Genomic DNA, 24,281 nt, shown 5'->3' with positions numbered 1-24,281 from the left:
CTATATCTATACTATCTATATAGATTTATAATATTATATTATTTAGCATTAAGTGTAATTAAAAGACTTAAAAACTATGTATAATATGCTGGTGTCGATGAATCTATATAGATCCGTTTATAATCGTTAAAACATTAATTATTATCCTATTATTTTATATTATATGATTCACGGCTCGTTCCTGTTGTCTGCAGCATAATATATTATGCATTAAAAGTTTAATAGCTGTGATATATAGTTAATGCTGAAGTTGAAAATTGTATATAAAATTATTTAACTATACCTACATATAGATAGAGGTACTATTTGATAATATATATATATATAATACATATATATATATATATATATATATATATATATAAGATAGGTCGAATTCTGTGTTTCTATATATTAAGGAAGTATGTATACAATACACATATACTAAATATAATATATACAAACGCATCGAGCGTGTTGTCTTTTACGCAAGCAAACTGCACGAGGTGGAGTGATGGTGGCGGGCTACTTAAATATACTTACTACACCTACATATTTTATAGGTACCTATATGAGAAAACGTTTGCCTTATCACGATGATATTGGTCTGCATTTCAATGAAATACGGCCTACATATAAATAATACGCATATAATTAATCATCATATATACGAGGATACCTATATATAATACGCATTTCTATATATCAATTATTAAATATGTGTATATAATAATAAATATGCATGACATACATTACGATATAATTTAACACTTTCACTTGAATATTATTAAAGGTCAACTCCTAAAGTCGTATTTACCTGTAATACCTATAGAAATTAATAAAACATCTGTAATACATATTTATAATATGGGATAACCAGAGGTGATAGGTACCTATATTATATTATGTGTTTTTTTTATTATTATTATTTATTTAAAGTTTCCTGACAATAATCATCTAAACTTAGGGATATATACAGTAGTAAGTTTTTGACGTTTTTTAAATCAGATCATGTTAGGCATGAGCGGGACCCAAAGTTTTTTGATGTACAGAAAAATAAAAATCATCACATTATGATGCAATTTGACAAACGTATTTATAATAGGAATTAAAATATGCATTCTAAGCAGATATTATTATTTTTTTTTTATCGTATTTAAATATGTTATTTAAACTATACTGTATTGAAGCCTGCAGAATGACTTGCAGGTGGCAATGTCCTTCACCCATTATTTTAACTGAGAATTGAGACTATAGTACCTATATACTATACTTAGTATGTTCACAGATTTAAATTCATAATAGCGTAGCAGCAGAGACGTTAATTCCTATCCCCTCATTGACATTTCACCCCTGATACTAATGTATTATTTTTTATTATTATTTAAATAAATAAGCCTCGGCGTCTATGACCATTGGCGCATACAAGGAGTTTAAGGTTAACAATTTTTTAAGGATACAGTATTTACATTGAATAATGTATTATTTATATACGAAAACTGTAAGAACCTACTTTAATTTAAACTTTATCCCCCTCCCCATTCATAATTTTGACTATATACTTCTCACTGCATGATGGAAATCATGTAGGTAGATGTAATTTATTTACATTCAAGCTAACACGTGAAATCTTTCTTCTTCAGGTTATTTATCATATTATGTTATATTATATTGTGCCTATATATATTATATTATACACAACAATTATAGACTTATATACTATGGTATAATTTAATTAACATATTGTAGACATTATTCAATTTTTTTGGGTTATATCAAATTGGAGTATAAGTCCTATACATGCAGCTGGTCACTATATTATAATATATATTCTATATTCTCGTCGTCATCGTCGTCATCGTCGTCGACCCGCACGCTCTCATCCGTATACAAAATATAAACACACGGCCGGTATACGCGTCACGTTATTATATATATTACACACGTGCACTAAATTATACGCCGTACACACACGCACACACACGTATATATTATATACATATAAATTATTATATGTATATACACGCATAGTGCGTCGTTGCGGTTGTCGTTCTATTGGTCGCGTATTGGTACAGCCCTCCGGGGCGGAGTCGAAACGTTGTGCGTCCGTTCGGAACCCGTTCGGTAAAAGATAACGTCTCTTTGATGTGCCGCCGCCATGTTTGTACTTACACGAGATCGACGTGTTTCCAACAAAATAATAATAATAATAAAAAAATATAGGTACACACGTAATAGCTAGGTATGGGTAGACCCCCCTCCCCACACTGATAATAATAATAAATATATACATCGTGGTATGTATATAGACATATAACAATATAGAGATATATAATCAGGGCCCGGACGGACTGACGCCGAGACATATTATTCGATAATAATAATTATATATGATAATGTGCATGGCCAATAGGCATAAAATGTAGTAAATGGTAATTTATAAGACATATATACAAATGCATTCAATCCAGTAAAATTCCACGCACAAAACTTGTATGAATTAAATATATTCATGTTCATTTACGTATTATTTAATACACCTAAATAACAGCTACATATATACATATATATATAGAGGTACACGATAACTTGACGTACGTATTATTATAATACATATTTACATGTAACACTTTTGTTTTTGTTTTTTTATTCATTTATATATTTATATGATGGTAAAAATAAGGTGTTGGGCCCTGATGGGTCGGAAGTTGCGCAGAGATTACGCTGCAGACGACCACGACGCGCACAGACATCTTTCGATTTATGGCACACGGCAAAAAAAAAAATAATAATAAATATGCAGTGGATCCACGACTGCCGTCATTCCCTAGCTGTGCTGCAGTGCGATTGCGTCATCTGGTTTTCAATATTATAGGAATAGAACACCCTCTACTGCAAGTTGCATGAGCAATTTAGTCAGTATACTCATGTCTCCTTTTATGTAGAAGTGGAGTAATATATCGCATACATATATATTATTATATCATTATGTACACACACAGATAAATCGATCTATAGTAATGATCTCCCTATACTATCTACTTTTGTGATTAATCATTGACAAATACCTTTTCGAGGACGTACTTTTGATGTAATAATAGGTACCTATAGTACCTGTATATATTATTATATACATACCGATATAAGCACACGCGTTACTTATATATACTTGTAACTCTAGCCTACTAATTTAACCTTCCTGCATGATTATAAGAGTTGTATAGGTATATATCTCATAGAAAAATAGTAATATATACTTGATATAGACTATTAGAACTACAATTTATAACTACGTTTTATAAATTTTAGTGAAATTCGGCGTGTTAAGTGGAGGAGTGCTCGGAATTTTCTACAACTCGCGCCGATCTCAACACGCCACCTATAACATCATATAGCAGAAGTGTTCGGCGAAAGTCAAACACCAAAAATAATAGCATTTCTAAATATAGATACAATCACTAATATCATTAAAAAGTTGTAACTCTTACGCTCATAAGCTCAAGATTATGTAATATCTAATCCCAAGAAAAAATACCTAACCATATATAAAAATTAATGTCAGACTAATAACCAAAGTTGTTTAGGTCATAATATTTCTTTCAAATAAAAAAAAAGGAAAAATTTGGCGTTTAATGACTACGTTATTATATAATACTATCACTTCGGCTGGTTTGGGGAAATTTTATGTGAGCAGTATACGAAGTTTCAAAGCAGGTGGTGGTCATCCCGCGAAGATCCCTGCAGTCGCTTGTCTTGCAGTCTATACGATCACTCGACCTTCAAATGTTTCTATTAATAGTAGTTACTATATGTATGTAAGATTTTTAAATTTGTGATTATAATAGTACAATAAAAACGTTGCGGTTGAGGTGGAAGCAAGCCAACGCAGTATTTACCCCTGCAGTTGCGATAACACATGCAGGAGAAAAAAAAGTACATATATTATATATAATATACTAAAACAACAATTTTAAAACAATTAATAATTATTTAAAAATAACATACTATTAACTAAATGAAAATAAGATATTTATTTGTTCCTTCTGCAGCTATAATTCCAAACGTATCTATTAGTTTGTATAGTATATATATTGGTGAAATCCAAATGATTCATCTTCAACACTGTTTGTGGTCTTTGTTGAAGTTATTGGTAATGATATTTTTATAGGTACATTAAATATACCGACCACTTTTTTAGCCATATTTAATAATGATTTTGTTTTTAAAATTTGTCCTAAGTTAACTATTTTAATGGGTATTGACTTTGCACTGTCGTGTTTATGTTTATTAAACGTTTGTTCAAAACTACAAAATATAAGGTATCCTTATATTATAAAGAAACAGTTTTTGTGTTTCATAACACAATTTTGTGAGAAATCAATGACATGATGTTGTATACGAAACGGCTGGTTGTACATAATGATGGTGAATATTAATATAAAAATAAATAAAGTGATATCATTTCATAACTCTTGATTACAATGAGCACACAAATATTTTTTCGGTGCAAATAAACCTTCACTTACGGTATTATTGCCGATAAATAATTACAAGAGTGTTAATTTTAGTATTATTTTCGTTCGCCACAAGTTCAATATAATAAGCGCAATTTACATTTACCCAAACTTGCAGTAAATGAAATAAGCAAAAATAATACAAATAATTCTGAAGGGGGGGGGGGCTAAGCCCTCTATATATACACCTATGCGTGTGTTAAAATTGATCATATACCTATGCAATAGGTTAGGTTAGGTTTTTTTTTTAGAATTTTTAAAAATATACCTATTTATAGATCATATTTTAAAAAAGTTTTGATTTTTTGTACTACTCAAGTATAGTGTTCTGCGGAGTTACAAACCATTTGTAATGACTATTATCCTTAATACAAACGCATTTTAATAACTAAAAAACTACTCATTCGAATTTTTAATTACGTTGATTAATTATATTATAATTATGTGAACGCAAATTTTCCGTGTGAATAGATCGAAAACAAATCATATTATAGTTTGATCTCAAACGCAAAATGTTCGTGTTCAGTAGCCCGTTATAAATGATTCGGGTAAGTTTGTTCCGAATTATTGATTAGGTAGGTACAGCACGAATTTATAAGCTGTTTTCGTCTGAATTTGTACGTTTCCGCCACATCGCTCACAATAAGACGTGGTGATATATGAGTATATTATGCCTAATATGTATATAAATACTATAAAAGTGTAATATTATACCCAATATTGTTAGGTATGTTATAACATATTTATTTTTATTTTCATGAAATATTATCAGCGGAGGCGACATTTATGTTGCGTACAAACAACAGTGCTTATTCGGGTGGATACAAAAATATATAACAAATTTATTTACGCGCATAACGATTACGTAATTATTAGATGTTATTATGTGAAGCCATTTCCTGCCATTTTTAACTCTCGGTGAAATACGAAATTATTAAATAGCTTTTTTTTTACCTAACTATATAATATTATCATAACATATAGGTACTGTATAATATATTAGTATGTACGACGGCATGCTCTACAATATTATTGATGAACTACATTAAATATAATTATTATTGAATACATACGGATAGGTAATTGTTTTTAAGCTACACGGGCCTCGTCTTTATTATGGCATTGGGTGACGTCATGCATGGTGCATTATACAAATATTTTATGTTTTTTTTCCATACCTAGATTTCCGTCTGCCGACATTAGTGGTGTAGTATTTTATATCAATGTTTCTTAAAAACATAATAATTGTTTATCACGCTGTATGTATGGTAACAATATAATTCGATAAGTATTTGTCACGCAGGTATAATATATACAGTGCTCATTATATTATAATGATATTACTTGTTCACGGAATACACAATATTAATTGTCATAACATTTATAGGCTGTGTACTAGGCACTCATTCTATAGAAAATATAAATGAATAATGCTTATTAATTATTATACATATACTAACTTCAAGAGGTTTTATATGTGTGTATATAATATCTATATTTAGTTGACAAAAAACGATATGATAAATATTGTCGAACCGTAGGAATTGTATCTGTACCTACCTATAATATTATTAATGGTATGTAAAATATATTGATAATGAATATTGTAAAATCGAATTTTTAGTTAGTTAAAATCTAGCTGCAGTGTATGGGTGTGATGAAATTTAGGCATACCTATATTATGTATATTTACATAATCATAGAATTTAACATAAGCGTATTTGATATATGTGTATATAATATAATGTGTAAAAATTAGATTCTATGTAAATTAAGAATTTAATGCACAATATTACTTATTATTCGCAAGCAAGTATATAAAAATATCGAAAACATGTTAGTTACAAAAAATGTATAGATAAATATTTATGGCCAATTCGAAGAACGAGCCTGTACCATATTGACTGCATTCGATAAAAAATAAAAATAACAAAATATCTTATGCATACAAAAACCTAATGTACCTATTACCCAAATTGTGTACAGGTAGATATCTATAATATTGATTATTGTGTCTGTAATATTTTATATTATTTCATACCATCACGTGGTGTCATGGTTTATGATTTTTATTCGCTGCGACATGGTATAATTATAGGCACTTACACCGGAAATATAACGTTCGTTATTTATAAATAATAAACAGCGCGTATTTTTAGGTACGATGGATTTTGTACACAATAATATACCTACGTCCTATATTATTGGTCAAACGTCACTGACGTACGATGATCATCAAGTAGGTACAATACCTATACAGCACTGTATAAGTACCTATTGGTTATTTTGTACCTATGTTTAATAATATAAATTTGTAGAATGTGTAAGGTGTATGATGCGTATATAGGGTGTCCCGTGAGGATATACCCATTAGCTGTATAAATAGGGACTCACCGCCCGGATAAAAAAGAGTTTTCCGCTGTTTTATCTATCAACTAAAATAATAATTATGAAAAATCATCTCATTGATGAAAGGATAAAATTTTCAGCAAAATAAACTCTATAAAATAAGGTATCTTAATATTTTTAAAAAATTAAAAAATAATTTTTTTAACTTCTTTACCAAAAAATTTAATTAAATCAAAAAATAAAATACATGTAGCCCTTGTCTATATGCTATTATTGTCATATATTATTTATTATTTCGGGAGGTATTGCAATGATGGGCAAATCCTCGCAGGACACCCTGTATAGACAATCGTGAAACGGAAGAAAAAAAAACTGTAGAAAATAAAAAGGGGCGGCAAATCACGATAAACGGACCGGAATAGTATTACTATTATACATATAGAATATACATATAATGACGTAGATACATGTACATAGGTATACATTAATATATACACGGGTAGGTTACCCATACTTCCTAAACCAGACTGAGGTATATATAGATATGTATAAAATATACATATAGGTACTATCTTTTATATGCGTATATATTATGCGCACGACGACAAGACGACCACAAGACCCGTTTCGTATACCTCGAATATACCTATATAGTATGCACACACACAGTGCACACACCGATACACACATAATATTATTATGTATTACTGCGGGGGACGTGGGTGGACTTGTGGCGCCTACAGCAGCAGCGTGCCGCGGGGCGGCGGTGACGACGACGACGACACCCGAGTAAAACATTTTTCACCCGATCTGTATGTGGATATACATAATATTATTTATTTATATTAAAAAATACGCGCACGCGACACAAAAAAACCGGGTCTCTGGTTCATTCATAGTATATACGTAGTCGCGTATGCAGTGTTGAGACGCGCGTGCAGTATAGTAATATAGCATGTAGGTAATAATCGTAAAATCGTCGTCGTGACGGTCATATTATTATTATATTGTTATGCATTATATTGTCGGCACGTAAATAGATACGATATTTATAGATATTCCACGAAAACAAAAGCGCGTACCTATTATCATATAATATATGCATGATGATATTATATATAGACTACATAGTACATAATATATACGTCATGATGTTTGGGTACCTAAGTAAGTAATAATCATCCGCGGGCGACAATAATTTGAGCGGACTTTTGGCCGACGGCCGTCGCAGCAGACGATTATATTTTGTTTTAATATAATATTATTAATACGCGATTTCAATGATACACTGCGCGACGACTGCCGTGGTCGTCGACGGTGTACTTGGGGGTTATGATGATATTATATATTTTAGGAAGAATATATACGTACAATAACGTTTCCTGAGCGCAACCGCCGCCGCTGACAACTACAGACGAAATATCCAGTTTCCGATAACGCCGGCGCCGGCGATCGAATATTAATTCCCCCTCCTACACCCCTCCACAAAACCACCCAGTGCCACTCTACCACCACCCCGTCGCCGAAAGCGGCGTGCTTAATTAGACATCGTCGTCGCCGTTTACGTTGCGTCCCAAACCGCTGTCGCCACCATCACCGTCGCCGCCACGCCGCTGAGACGAGTTCGTTGTTCTTATAACAAGTTTAGATCACCTGCAGTCGTACGACGTGTGTATAATGTAATATGCATAACATTATGCGTGTGTGTGTGTGTGTAGGTATACGCGAAACGAAGAGAACGCGAGAAGGATAATACGTAAAAAAAAAAACAGAAAAAAAAGAACAAAATAAAACGTCTAATAATAAAATAAAATTCAAATAGGTAAATGTTCGATGGGTAGAGACGTGTTGTACGAGGTCCTGCAAAGGGCAAAGGGGAGATAATAAATATTCGCACTAAAATTCCGCGGTCGACGATGATAACATCGCGATTAATATTGTAATTTTTTTCTCTTTCGATAAGTATCGTTCGTCGACGTACACATTTTTTTATACATTATGCACGCGCGTATATACACATATTATTATACACATAAACCTATGTTATGATGTGTATACCTACGATACAACCACAATTATTATGACTATCAAAAAGTCAACTCGCGTGGTGTGGTACACATAATAATAATATATATTTTATTGTACGTTTGTGTATATACCTACCTATAACTTTGTCCACGATCAATATTATATTATTCCGGTGATGTAGGAAGGGGGGGGGGGTCCCGTTTGATGTATGTATACTGCAGTAAATCCCACCCCCTCGAGATTCTGTGTACGACTACATACGCACTGTTCACTGCATACACGACAAGGGCGATAGCTTTTTGGCCAACCCTTTTAGTCCAGCTTGTGTATACTACATATTATATATGTATACATAAATTCAATAATTATTTGTTGACATTTTCTTTAGGTATTTAAAAGTTCCTACAGCTTGTACAGTGTACACCGTTCCACAATTCTATCATGTGCGCATACAGCACGTAAAAATTATAATACGATTTGTTTTTAAATGGTAAAGAATAATTTATTATTAGGTACATACGTAATAGTCCATTCATATTTTCGTTAAAGTTTAAAACACGGAATATAATATATAGCTATAGTATGACCATGCTTTGAACAATATGAATTTACTATACAAACTGTTTTACATTCTTTATTATAAAATCGAGGTTGCGTGAAAAAAAATTGTTAAACATAACCTTACAGATAATACAATAAATATATCTATTAAAAGAAAGTTTCTAATAAAAATTATAACTATCAGGATTACAGTCGATTATATCGTATGAAGATGATCAATCAATTGTACATGACAGTATTAAGATTTTATCTGTGCCTCACGATCATTTTAAACTTTAAAATAGTTCTATAGGTGTTCCTAGTTGGAAATATAGTACCTATATATTTTAACAATCCTCGTCTAATATAGACATTTTTTTACAATCTCAACTGCAAAATTATTATACCGTAGTAGTATTGTCTATATTATATATTTATATTAAGAGCATGTACGTCTAAATTCTAGGGTAGCAATAATTATCTACAAAAACTTTCTATTAAGTTGTTTTTTTTCTCATGTGGTATTTTTCCGCGGCATATCAAAAGTACCCCTCGATACCTTTAAGTGACCACTAATGCCTATGAATTATGATATATAGGAGAGGTTTTCAAACCTTTTCATCCCGTGGCTGCTTTTTGGGTGCACAATATTTTTACGGCTCCCAAACTATTATAAAAAAATTTAAACAACTCTGCACGGATACAATATATTATGGCCAATATGATGGGTGATAATAACAGTGGCTTTAGTATTATATAAATATAATATACTAATATACTATAATATATAGTCTGTTATATACTAACTAATATTTATAATTGTTAATTATACTAGACTTATAGATACAATGTTGGTTTCCGGGGTGCTTTGACGCGGCTTCCTTCGCAAACTCTAGCGACGCCCCTGAGGAACAGCGATGCATAGAATATTTGAATATCTCTGATATATAGTTTTGTTGCATTATAGGTACCTCGTACCTATACCTAAATATAATAAGTACCCATACGAAAACCGGTCGAATTAGTACGTATATTTTAACACGTGGACGACGATGACGACGTGGTAACTCACTCATTGTGAACATAAACGATAACTGCATCACATTGTATATATAATATATATAGCATACTCGTATACTGCAACGTAAACAATAAACATAGGTATATGTGTATTATAATACGTTATGTAATATATATATATATACGAATAGCATATTATTAGCATGAATTTATTTTGTACGCATTATGCGAAGAAACGACGGATAACGCGTGACGCGAAGGTGAATTTCCCTGGCGCCCCCACTTTGAAATTTCGGAACCAAATCCGGGGCTTTCGATTCTTCCATCCGTTTGTTTGACGAAATTTTCAGAACAAACAAAAACAAACGGAGAACAATCGAAAGCCCCGGGTTTGGTTGGTTCCCAAATTCCAAAGGGGGTGGGGGGTGCCAGTCGCCAGGGAAATGTATACCTGAGACGCGATTTTTGCTGCCACTGTTGATGCTTGATATATAATATATATATATATGTATATGTATATGTATTTGTATGTATATATACTTATACTAGTTATACTATGATACAATTTATATACAGATTAAAATTGATCTATACGATTTTTCAAAAACACCGCGGTTAATGTCACACACATATACATATATATATATATATATATATATAAAGGTACCTGATGTGAACTTAAAAATATTATGATAATCAATATTGATCTATTTAAAAGTGACACTTATCCGGTAGCATAAATGGGCAAACGATAAATTATAAAAATGTATAATGTTGTTGTGTTACGACCGAGTGCCACGCACTATATATACCTCGTATAGTTAACGTGCGGCTCATTAACGCTGACACAACACGCGTCGGTCGCGAAAATTCATCGCACTGAACGGCCACCGTGTGAGCGGCACCGCCGCAAAGAACGGCACATTTTTTTACAACTACACCGTATTATACATACATATATGCAATGTGCGCACATATTATGAGTTTAACATATTACCGTATTTCATTAAATATGCGTTTGAATAATAATTTAACAAAAACAAAAAATAAAAATAATCAAGAAATGTATACCTACATAATATTTATATATATACACACTATAACTATGTAAAGTCATATAAACTATAAACTATTATGACATGACATCTATTATTTTCCTTTAATTATACAATAGCCACATAATATTATACCATAGGATTTTCGAATAATTAATTATGTCATACGAGAAAAATTGTCTCGAACCTATTTTATAAACATAAATTCTAAAAATATATAGGTCCATCGTACATGATTTCGTTACGGTTATAAATACATAAAAAGAAAAACTTCTCAAGATTTTTTTTAAATACCTTAACCTTGTTCTTATATTACAACGTTTATTAAAATATTATTAATAATGGAAATCTATAAAATACAGTTGAAGGATTTTATACGATTTTGGTAGGTACTATTATGTTTAAACATTTCAATGCATCATAGGTACGGATCGATCTATTCTATATTATAGGTACAGATCGATGTTCTAATTTTGATCCATCATACGCTTTTTGCTACACAGGAAAACAGGGTTATAATATACTTAAATCCCCTAAATTGACACCAAATTTATATCTCTATATAGTCTATACAATCGGCTGTTGGGCGTTGAGCGAAGTATATTCATTAATATCGTATAATGTCGGACTATCTATGTTTACATGAAATAATTTGTAGTGCTTATTGTGTGAAATGTAGGTGTAGATATCGTACTGCTTCACACAATCGATTTCAGTCAAAATAAGGGACGACAAATAATACAAGTATATAATATAATAATATGAATATTGCGGACAATAAGTATAATGAATAATCATATATTATAGGTACCTAACTAACACACATTTAGATTAATAATTGTTCAAATATGTTTGCTGCAGAAATATGATGCCACATTATGTGATATATATCTACTTATTATGTAATATATGGTTTTATGGTAAGAGTTCGAATCCAATAAAATCTATTGGATAAACAACTAAGTACCTACACACATCTATATATGATAAAAGTTCAAAATAAAAAAATTCCATCGTTAAATTTTTATATCTTTCAGATTTTTTTATAACTCAGACTTTTACACCACGATACCTAAATTTTTTACTCTAAAATTTATCATTTCTCGTTTTTAAAAGCCAAATTACAATAATTATTCAGAGTTTAACTTGTACATTTTGTATAGCCTACAATTTTTCAATATCGATCAGTAAAAGCACGAAACACGAGACTTATTTGTTGGATTTTTCTGTACTAGAGCTGATATAAATTGAATCTGCTGCAATATAAATTGTGATGCTAATATGATATGTAACAATGCATATAGGTATTACGCCTATTAAAAATCAATGAACATAATGCCAATAATTTTTAGGTGTAGATACACATTTTTCGACCTTACTAAAAGCATAAAAGCATGAGTGTAACTGCCAGTAGACTAAATACAATAGAAATATATACATATTTCTTATCTCAAGTTGAGATTCTCAACACATAAGTACAAATTGATTGATATAATTACTTTATATCATTCTCGAATTTAAAAAGAATTGATCAGAAAAAAATAATATTATTAATTATTCATAAAATTGTTATTCAGCTGATAATAATGATGAAAATAATTACAGTATAACTACATCAGATGTACCACTAAACACATGACATAGTGGGAACTAATTTGGCCTGCTGCAGTGTAATTACTAAGCTCAAAAACCGATTCGGGAAATCAGCCATATACGTGAGTAGGTAGTATATAACTATTATAACTATATATATATATATATATATATATATATATATATATATATATATATATATATATATATATATATATAATATACATATATACATATATACATATGATCATGTACACTGGCGCACTGCAGTATTGAAAATTGAGAGTGAATATAAGCTATAAACATTTAAATTTGAAAACCGAATCGTCATTGATGTTTGCAGGAAAGTATATTATTAGAAGGACGACGACGCAATGAAAGAATATAATATAGGACCTGTACGTGGCATCTTTGCCGCCGCCGGCAAATGGGTGCAGTCTTATTTTTATGGGTTTTTATTATTTCGGTTTTTTCTTTTTATATACTCGGGTATATTATATTATAAAAATACTGCAGGTATATATATTATGTATAATACCTCTATCTTGGACAGCGGCGGTGGTGGTGGTGTAGTTTTTTTTTTCGAATATATAATAATATAAAACGTGTTGACGGTCCACACGGCCGACAGACGATAAAACAATAAGACGGTCATTAAAAAAAAAGACAAGACTACGGCGGCGGCGTCGGCGGCAGTGCATGCATAGCGTATAGCAACGGCGGCGGCTACGACTGCGATGATTTTAATGTGTGCCCCGGCGCACATAATTAATCCAATAAACGATCGATGCCGCGCTAATTTCAATATACACACACATACAGTATTCTGTCGGTGGTGGTGTTGTGTGTGTGTATGTGTGTACGTGAGCGCATATGTATAATATATTGGAAAACAGCGAGACGAAAAACAATTTTATACGTACACAATCTATACCTATATATATATTATGTGTTAAGGAGAGAAGACTCGGACAGTTGGTCGTGCTATAGGGAGAGAGAAAAGCAAAGAATGAGAGAGAGTGAGAGATCGACGGAGACTGCAGAAGAATCACAAAGACGGCGCCGAAACTAGTTTTTCTTTATACTTTTTTATTCATCGTATTAAAAAAAAAAAAAATAACACCACGCACCGGAATACAAGACCATTCGTCCCACACTGTCCTATAATGTGGAGTAATATACATATATACATACATAATATAATATACAAGAATTGAAAATAACGCGATGACGTTAAACTTGTAATATTATTTTATTGCCCCTTGTTTTTTTTTCTTATTCTTATTTTATGAGTTGCTTATGAGACGATTTTATTATTATTATCATTCAATGGGACTTTGACGGAAATGTCAACTGTCAGTCATTATATTACATATTATTGTTTACGTTTTATAAACGACAACATAAAAGCTTTATTCCATCGTTTAACTAAATATATATACAATCTAATTACTGTATTTTCTTTAGGACTCAAAAAACATTTATACATATCATGACGTATATGGCTATAACGCTATATATTTACCCATATAATTAATAAAGTAGGTATATGGGCTATATGATATGTTTTTTTTTTGATAAATGATTGTTACAAATCTAAAATTCCTATAGTTGATACATTTTTCTAATTAACTTACAAAATACCAAGTGGGAAAGTAAATTGTAAATTTTATGAGGCTGCAGTTGCCCATTTTCCCAGTTTACGTTAACATTTTTCTAGTTATTTGTCCATATATATATATATATATATATTATACATAAAATAGAAATATTATTAACTAAATAGTTAATGTAACATTTTATAGGTTATAGGTAGGTACTATACCTATACCAACATGACACCAAGTACTAATAAATAATAATATACGATAACTAGTTAATTTATGTTTTTTATTTTTCAAAAAACAGATATTACATAATTCATCTTTATAAATAATTTGTATTGTATGGATCTCTTATATAAGGGACAATCATTATAATGATGGTTCATAGATTCTACTAGTTAAATTTAACATACAGAATATATTAAATTATAGGTATTGTAGTTAATATAGATGTTAATGATATTAAATTGATAAATAAAATATAAACCTAAAATGATAGCTATCCTATATTATTAGTTATTAGTTATTACATACCCATTTATAATTTACAGACTACAATTTGAATTATAATTAAAATAAATTCTATTTAAAACTCAATTAAATGTAAAATTACGTTTTATATCTATCAATATCATTATCCCTTTCAAATAAATCATGTCCCTAATTGTCTATGGTAGTAGGGTCTAAATAATTTAACACTTTTAGCACCAAACTACAAATGCTATGTAATCTATATTATATATCACTACTTGTTTACTATAATATTATAAGCATTTATACCTATCACTATGATCATGATTTATATTATAAACACTATTACGAACCTACCTATTTGTGGGGATACTATAGCTGTAGGTAGCCAATAAATACTAAAACAAGTTTCTAATAATGTTTGTATGATCTAAACATTTTATATAGTCATTAGTCACAAAATAAACGTAAATAATTGTACTGAGATCCTGAATTTTTTTCAAGATTTCATATGTTATTAGTCAAAAATAAATTGTGAAGTAAAAGTTTTAAAACAAAATAAGTTTGAAAATTATAGAAAAAATTTTATTTAGGTACATACAGGTACCTAACTAATAAAAATACATGAGTTGAATTAATTTCTTGGTTAGCAAACAAGATTGCAAGTAGTTTTAGATGTTTCAGTAGCTCTTACTCATATTTATAGTATAGGTAAGAGTTATCTATATATTGTATAAAGTATAAACATACTATTTTCCATAATATTTATAATATATGATATATATATACTTGGAGACCAGTTTTAAAAAACCCGCGTATTTTTACTCATGAATAAAATAAAATATTTTTGAAATTTGAAATATCACCAATAACCAGAATGAACAAAATAATGATTCAATGTAGTCAATGTATATTTTCGTACAAGTAGGTACTTACAACGCGTTTTATGCGTGTGAATTATAATTTATAACTAATATTCCTATAAATTATAATAAGAAAACCTCATGCAGTCATACGCACCTCTGATCTCAAAAAGTGCTAACATAAAAAAATATTATCTATAATATAAACGTTAGGTTAAACTAACCAATGAAGTCATCGATAAAGTAATAATAGTGTGCGCAATAAATACAAAATATATAATAATAATTTATTGTAACCGCTATATATTTTATGAGCAGATTTAGAGGTCTGAGTAAGTCAATAAAATCCAGTTGATCATTATCTATCGTAATGTTTCTCAAATTTCAATGGGTACGGAAAATGTTAAATGTTAAAATTATATATTTTAAAGATTAAATCAGTGTATAGAAAATGCTGTAAAACTCTCCCGGTATTTTTCTGTTGTATTTATAAAAACATTTCCTATAAAAAAAATTTAAAAAATAGTAATAAAATAATTTAAATACCTACCTATATACAAACATATAAAACTGATTATAATTAAATAATAATAAATAATAATACAAAACAACGATTATATTTATTATTACATAATTATTATCCTTAATTCTAACCCGATATCTGTTAATAAATACTTATACTACAACACGTCAATACATTATAATAACATTAATAACTATTAGGTAACTATACGATTAAAATAAAATTTAGAAATATTCCTATACCTTTATTACTAATATATTTTATTTAAATTAGCTAATTTAACATGAAATTAATTATTTAAAATATTAATCAGAAATAATATAAGTAATAACGTTGTTGGATAAGTTTATTGTCAGCTATACTTACGAAGCTCTAATAATCTAATACAGTCATCAGTCATCAATCAAACATCCCTATAAAGCTATGTGTAGTTAAAACTTTTTTTAAATAATATAGGTACCTATATGATCGTTTTCTCTTTTGTTAACATTTTTCTACTCTTAAAATTTACTGATTATGTCAAAAAATTATGCATCATAAATGTTTTAAAACTAAAAATATTTTTATTTATATAGATGTACAAATAATAATATTATATTTAGGTAAATTTTTTTTAAATTTCTTAACAATCAAAAATGCCAAAATAATATTTTGAATAAACAATAATCAAATATCTACGAATTTAATTTATTATTATAAAACCTATACTGTATATTAATAGAAGTAAAATAAATATATGATAGATACCTACTAAGAATTATAATTTTACATTTATAAAATTATGTATTAAACAATTATTATTGTGATAACTACCTATAGGTATGTACTACTCTATGATTTTAATTTTTGTGATGTAATTAGAGCCATCAATTTGAATTGGGTTTGTATAATTTATATATAAACACAGTTCACTGAATGTATGTTTAAAAGGATAACTAAATATCAATATATACTGAACAATATAGCTAGTATAAATGATATTCGAATAGCTGATTGGTTGAACCAATGTATTATATAGGGTATAACTTGTGGGACTCTAAAAGATAAAAACGTATTTGCAATTTGATAAAATGTTGGCAATATCCATCATATCATTATAAAACAAAGAAAACTAAGTAGGACGTAGGTAAAAAATATTCCGTTGGTGAGTGTTATCAACTAGAAATACTATTGTAATCTTGTTTTATAATATTTTATCAAAACAAGTTACTGTATCTACTGTAGTTATATGTTACATTAGCTATATTAATTTTTTTAACGCATCAATACTAAATTTTCGATGATAATACTAATATATTATTTATTTAATTTATAACGTTATCAATTTATCATATATTATGTCCGTGGTAACAATGGAAGACCTCATATACAACTATATAGAATACCCAGCAGCTAATTTTTCCGTAAAAGTCACAATCACGCGATTTTGGTTAAAACACACAATGTCATTTTAATATTTGAAATTATAATAGGTAGGTACCTATTGTAAAATATATAAATATAGTTAGGTTCATTCAAATTATTTAGTTACAAGCTGATTTATATACTATTATATACCTTTGTTGCTTTCATTCTGAAATTTGACTAAATATTTTATTAGGCATCACCTGTCATTTGAATCTTATAGAATACAATTATATTAACGTGTGTAAATCTATACTTATAATTAGTTAATTATTATGTACATAAATGATTTAAATTTGACATTCAAGCACAATATACATAATTTTTTTTTAAATTTTAAACAGATTTAAGAACAATCATATTTTTGATAAACTTAAAAAACACAGTAGGTATAGGTATATGAATCAAGAATATTGTTCAGTTTCATGTAGGCGGTAGATTATACCCCTTTACGTCCCACAAATTGAAACTTTGAAACATAATAAATATTTCCATGTAAACTGCAGTGGCTTATATATATTATATGTTAATAGGGTATAAACTCTAATAAAACATATAGGTGTCTACAGGCGCATTATACATATATCTGTTATATATATCATATATCATACAACTATAATTATAACTTTTTATAATTTGTGTTTTGGCTGTGCATATTTATTAGATTTATACTTTAAAAATAAATTTATAGGTAAACTAATCCTGCAGGGTTATATAGGATTAGAGTATCTGTAGAGAATTAGGACTCAGATTTTAATGTATTTATTACATGATTAAATATTTCAATTTTGTCTTGGTTTTTGAAGTTTAAGAGCAAGTTATTCTAACGAGGCAATTCTGGAATTTTTCATTTTTAGGTATAAGGTATATATGAGAAAAAAATTGCCTTAGATTTCAGCATAAAAAATTTATTTTATTCATTTTTACGTTGTGGCATGTTGTAATCTGTAAATTTTAAAATAACACAATATATATAGTTAAGGATTTATCGTAATAATTTTGATGATCACTGGTCCATCACAAATACAGAATACAGATATCAATTTTGTTAATTAAAAACTTGTCGGTCCATTATTTTTTCTAAACTACTTGATTATTAAATAATAATTCTGTTGTACCTAATTATTGTGAATTTAAACACTAATTTATTATTCTAACTTATTTTTTTTTTATTTAGAGCGCATTATATACAAAAGTCCAGCATTATAGCGATTAATATCTACTTATTTTACCTATATTCCCCGAAATACCTAAAAACAAACCAGCTAGTACCTATACAGTTTTTTAATTTATATACTATTGAAAAATTGGAACACGATAATAAAATGTAGATGGTAGGTAGTATAAATATATAGATAAAAAAGGGCGTAGTTAAAAAATAAAACGGTTTTTTTATAAATATGTAGTTACGTATCATAAATGTCTTATTATAAGTAATAATAAAGACATATTATTATACAACCTATATGGTAACATCAATATACCAATACAATAAGATTTATTCAATATTTAACTAAATCATAATTATTTTATAGGTATACTTAACCTAATTGATGTATAGGTATATTATAAGGTTATATCGACATATCGTAATAAATGTTCATCATTACGACTCGGATAATTCAATGCATTTGCATCTTTTTTGAGATGTCTTACGTGATGCTTTCCAAGCTACAAAAATGTTTCAATTACTTGGTGTTCTAACCACCGAAGTTTTTAATGTATTTTTTAATTTTTTTGGACATTTTAAACCTATTTCTAGTATTATGACTACAAATTTGACCTCATTGAAATATAAGTAGGTACTACATATATAGTAGTATAGTACTACGTAATATAAATTATTTTCATTTTGAACTATTTTGAACTTATCCAATTAGCCAATTTTATTATAAATTTTTTGTGCAGTGTAGTGCAAATACAATTTCATTTTTTAATAATAATTCGAATTTATTTAATAATACATTTTTTGAAAGGGCATTTAAAACCGAACCCTACTCATCACATACATAAATTATAGGTACATTATGGGTATTATGCTTCTTAACTAAAATTAAAGTTAAATATAGGTTTATAAATATAGATGATATACCAATCTATAAAATATAAACCTAAAATTAAAATTAAATTTGAATTTTATGTGATATATATACATATATAGGTATATAGGTTTATACAAATTTACCTAGGTATTAACGTTGCAGTCTTTATCACATTTTATGAGAATAGTTAAATTATTATTAAACCATCAATTCCCTAAAAATGAAAAAAAAAACAATTTAATGACTTAGGAAATCCACAATACTAAAAAATTGCACTAAAATATTTATAAATGCACGATGCACCTACTTTTTTAATTCAACAATACAAATTATGTGGAACTTTGTGTAGAATTTGAAGATCATTATTTAAAAATGTATACCTATATAGAATAAATATTTTAGCAAGTACGTAAAAAAAAAAATTGAAAATATTGAAGATATTATCAAAACTTTGATAATGATATAACTGTAATATATTATAAGATTAATATTTATACATAAATATAAAACGTATAATAGGTAAATAGGTAGGTACCTACAAATATCCAAGCTATATAGCAATTTATTAATAATAGGTTAATAATAATAGGCTTATATTATATCCTATGAGGAAGCGTAATATATTTTATTTAGAAATTAAATAGTATCCATATAATACATATATAAATGAAAAGTGCCCTCAAATATTAAAAATAATAAAATTAAAAATTAAAATTTCATATTTAAATCTTTAGATGTAGGTACCTATACCTAAATATATTATGTACATTTTGCGCTTGGAAAGTAATGCACGTTAGAATATTCAGAATTCTTTTTTTTTTTTTAATTTAAATCCATCCATTCAGAATAATAGTTTTAATATTTAATAACCAAAACTACGCGAGTTCCTAAAAGTTATAATATATGCTTCACAAACAGAAATATTGAAAGCCAACTATTATATACAGTACATATCTGGAATATACGTTAATGTATATAGGAGCAGTCTGAAAATGCTAAGCCCTCATGCCTGTAATTTGATTTTTTTTTAAGTTCTAATTGTCTTTTTACCTTTATTATTAGTAATAGGTACTTACTACACATTTACATATTTTCTGATTTGTGTGCTGTAGAATGTAGATTAGAATATCTATATATAGTGCATTTACATTTTATTTCATTTAATTTCCTAAATTTAAATTACTGTAATTACTATTACCTAATTTTGTGGTTAAAAAGTTAGTTAATAAACACTAAAATGTATAGAAACATATGCCTCATATTCATAATATGTATATTAAGTAGGTATAGTTATAAACTATAAATTTGCGGCACTTGTATTTTTAAACATGAATAAAGTAGGCACCTATACCTATGCGTGGTCGACATATATTGAATAAATAAATATATATATGTATATGGATATGGATATACCAATACAAATGGCTATATATGACTACAATATTTTATAAATTTGTCATTACTAATACCTATCGTCAATACAAATATTTAGGTACTTATATATTCTGAGTATCCATTATCGAGACTATCAAAACACTTATTTTCTGAATTGATGAAGGTAAAATATAATATATTTACCATTTTATACAATGATTTATTTGAAAATGTAATGTAATATTATGGTTGTGGATAAATGGATATCATAGTTTTAAATTTTTTGAGATACCTATAGTGCAATATAGGCATATTGCATTCATTTTCTACTTTTATTTATTTTAATAGATTTATTTATAATGTTTTCTAAATGGATTAAATGGATTATTTCTGTGAAATCTAAATAAGTTGGAGAAGTATTATATATATAATACCTATTCCCTTTGATGAGCTATTACCTTTCCTGCAGTATACTATAGGTATACTATACATAGTAGGTATAATATAAATATATAGGAACGCGCGCCTAACAACTCATTGTTAATATATTTTATCTGTAGAATCATACCTAACCTAACTTATACGAATATATAAATAAATAATAATATATATAATTGCAGTATTATATTTACGCAAATATAAATGTAAAATTGTTCATGTCTTATACTTTTATATATATCTAAATAGGGTACCTAGCTATTTGGCTTATTTTTAAAAACCATAATATATTATATTAAAATTTAAAGTGCATACCTATATATACCTATAATATATACGCAGGTATATACATATATGCCTAGCTATGAATAAATATGTACTTTAAACACATATAGGCGATGCGCGCGCGTGTGTGTATAGATAATAGGTGTACCATTATATAGGTATGCGATATTATAATATTACGTATGCAGAGATTAATTTTTGACTTACTTATAGACGGCGGTATGTCGGCGGCCATGTCGTAGGGCTCGGACTTGACGGGCGATATTCGCAGGGGGCCCCTGTGCAGGGCGGACGGCATCAGGGCAGCCAGCGTGGAACCAGCAGATGGGCTGCAATACTGGGACCACGCGTGTCCCGGCGCCCACGCGCTAGACGTTGTCGAACTCACGGTGACGGATGCTCGTTCAACCATAAAACAATCGCCGCCGTCGGCAACGAACTTGGGCCGTGTGCAAACTACAAACGAATTAAATTTTTTTTTTTACCGCGATAAAACAATACATAATATTACTATCTTTAAATATATTATACAACAGTTCATATATAGGCGGTATTATTATAATGCGGCAGATGGTCGCGAAGTGGCTGTATTTTATATTTAACACACAGATATAGTCGTATATATATATAACTACATATCATAATATATATTATATACCTATGGTTGAGTATTCGTGTAACGATTACTGCAGCTATTAACTGCTGCAGCGGTATTGACTAAATTTCATAACGACTCGCGTATTGCGAAACGGAAAAAGAAAAGTTATACAGCCGGCGAAGTCGGCGGCGTGGCACTGTACACACGTTATGATTATAATACACGCGTAGTCTTTGCGATTTGAAAAAAAAAAAATTAAACTTGTCGATCGTTTTAATATGTCAGGCACAATGATTGATTTAATTTAATATTTATAATTTTGCGCTTACTCGGGGACGGACGCGCGTCCCGGCGGCACCGCACTACACACTGTACTGTCGGACTGACCGGTGTCGCCGGCCGCCTCCGTCTGGCCGCCGGCCGAGACCGCGCCCACCGACGCCGACTATTGGTGACGAGCGCCGTAAAATGGCCGGTCTGGCTCCGGTCTTTGTCGGCGGTGGCGGTGGCGCGTGCGTGTGAGCGAGGCGCGCGCGCACCTCCGTCCGGCCGTGTGCAGTTATCGATTCGGCCGTCGCCGTTGTTGTGCGTCGACCGTCGTACGCTACGGCTGTTAGGTTAGCGCATCCGTATGAAATTTTCGCCCACGAGTCACTCATCATGTTACCGATAAAATAATATGATATTAGGTGGTAGCCATATAGGTGTACACCACATAATATAACATATTTTAAATGTTTATATATTATAACGTAATTTTTTAGTGATTGAGAAAACAACAACAAAAATAGCCAACGAATCTTTGTAGGTATATATAATATACCTGCACGCATAAAAAATACGTATAATGATGATAATACAAAACGTTTATAAAAAAGTTTCGTGGCGCTTGCAACGAAAGTACGAGAGATAATAAACGTAGGTATACGAGATACCTACTTTAAATTTGTAAATGCAAATCTTGGTATATATAGCTATTATAGCAATATACAGTTATGCATTTTACCAAAATCTACCTATATGTTACCTATACCGTTTAGATAAATCTTAGAAATTCATCAAACTAAAATATAAATAAGCTCGATGCTTGTAAAACAACTGAAAACAATTAATAATCCTATTTATATAGCTTACTTTAATATTTATATTATCTATTTACTGTTTAAAAATATTCGAAATGTGTATTCTATATTTTCACTGCAGCAGATCGCTGTTGCTCATATAGTGTTAACACCAAATTGCTTAAGCTATTTAAGCAATAACTATACTTATAATAGTTTATTCACAGAAGAATATAACCAGCAACAACATATTATACGAGTATATGTAATCAATAATGTTAATCCTATATACTTTTCAATTTTCACTGTCTAAAATATGAGCTGGACCTATATAGGTACATCTATAGTAGAAGATCAATGTACCTATCACAGGTATACCTATTTCAGCGAAGAAAACTCCGTGAAACAATAATCTATACATTTTTTCCTACCCAAAGCCTAAAATTGTTATAGTAAATCATAAACACTGTAAAGTTGAGCTAATAGAATTATGTATAATTTGTTTTCATTTAAATTAATTGGAATTGCCAGTTAATAAGT

The 24,281-nt window shown here is 29.2% G+C and overlaps 1 protein-coding gene across 3 annotated transcripts in view; it reads right to left on the bottom strand.

Annotated features, from left to right (window-relative positions):
* Window positions 1-24,281, bottom strand: part of tup (LIM1_Isl and LIM2_Isl domain-containing protein tup) — a 54,965-nt gene that overhangs the window by 26,105 nt on the left and 4,579 nt on the right. For 2 of the 3 annotated variants that reach the window (XM_089218779.1, XM_089218780.1), the window contains exon 2: window positions 22,290-22,538. In XM_089218779.1, the coding sequence (XP_089074905.1) occupies window positions 22,290-22,538 (249 nt within the window). Of the gene's footprint in view, window positions 1-22,289; window positions 22,539-22,740; window positions 23,074-24,281 lie in introns of those variants that run through there. The other variant, XM_089218781.1, reaches the window with a different exon arrangement.

This window comes from Diuraphis noxia, unplaced genomic scaffold, assembly GCF_037042655.1.
Source record: "Diuraphis noxia isolate RWA-SAM2 unplaced genomic scaffold, SU_Dnox_SAM2 contig0002, whole genome shotgun sequence".
Classification (NCBI taxonomy): Eukaryota; Metazoa; Arthropoda; class Insecta; order Hemiptera; family Aphididae; genus Diuraphis; species Diuraphis noxia.
Note: the sequence above shows the minus strand (reverse complement) of the source record. Positions and strands in the feature narration are given on the sequence as shown.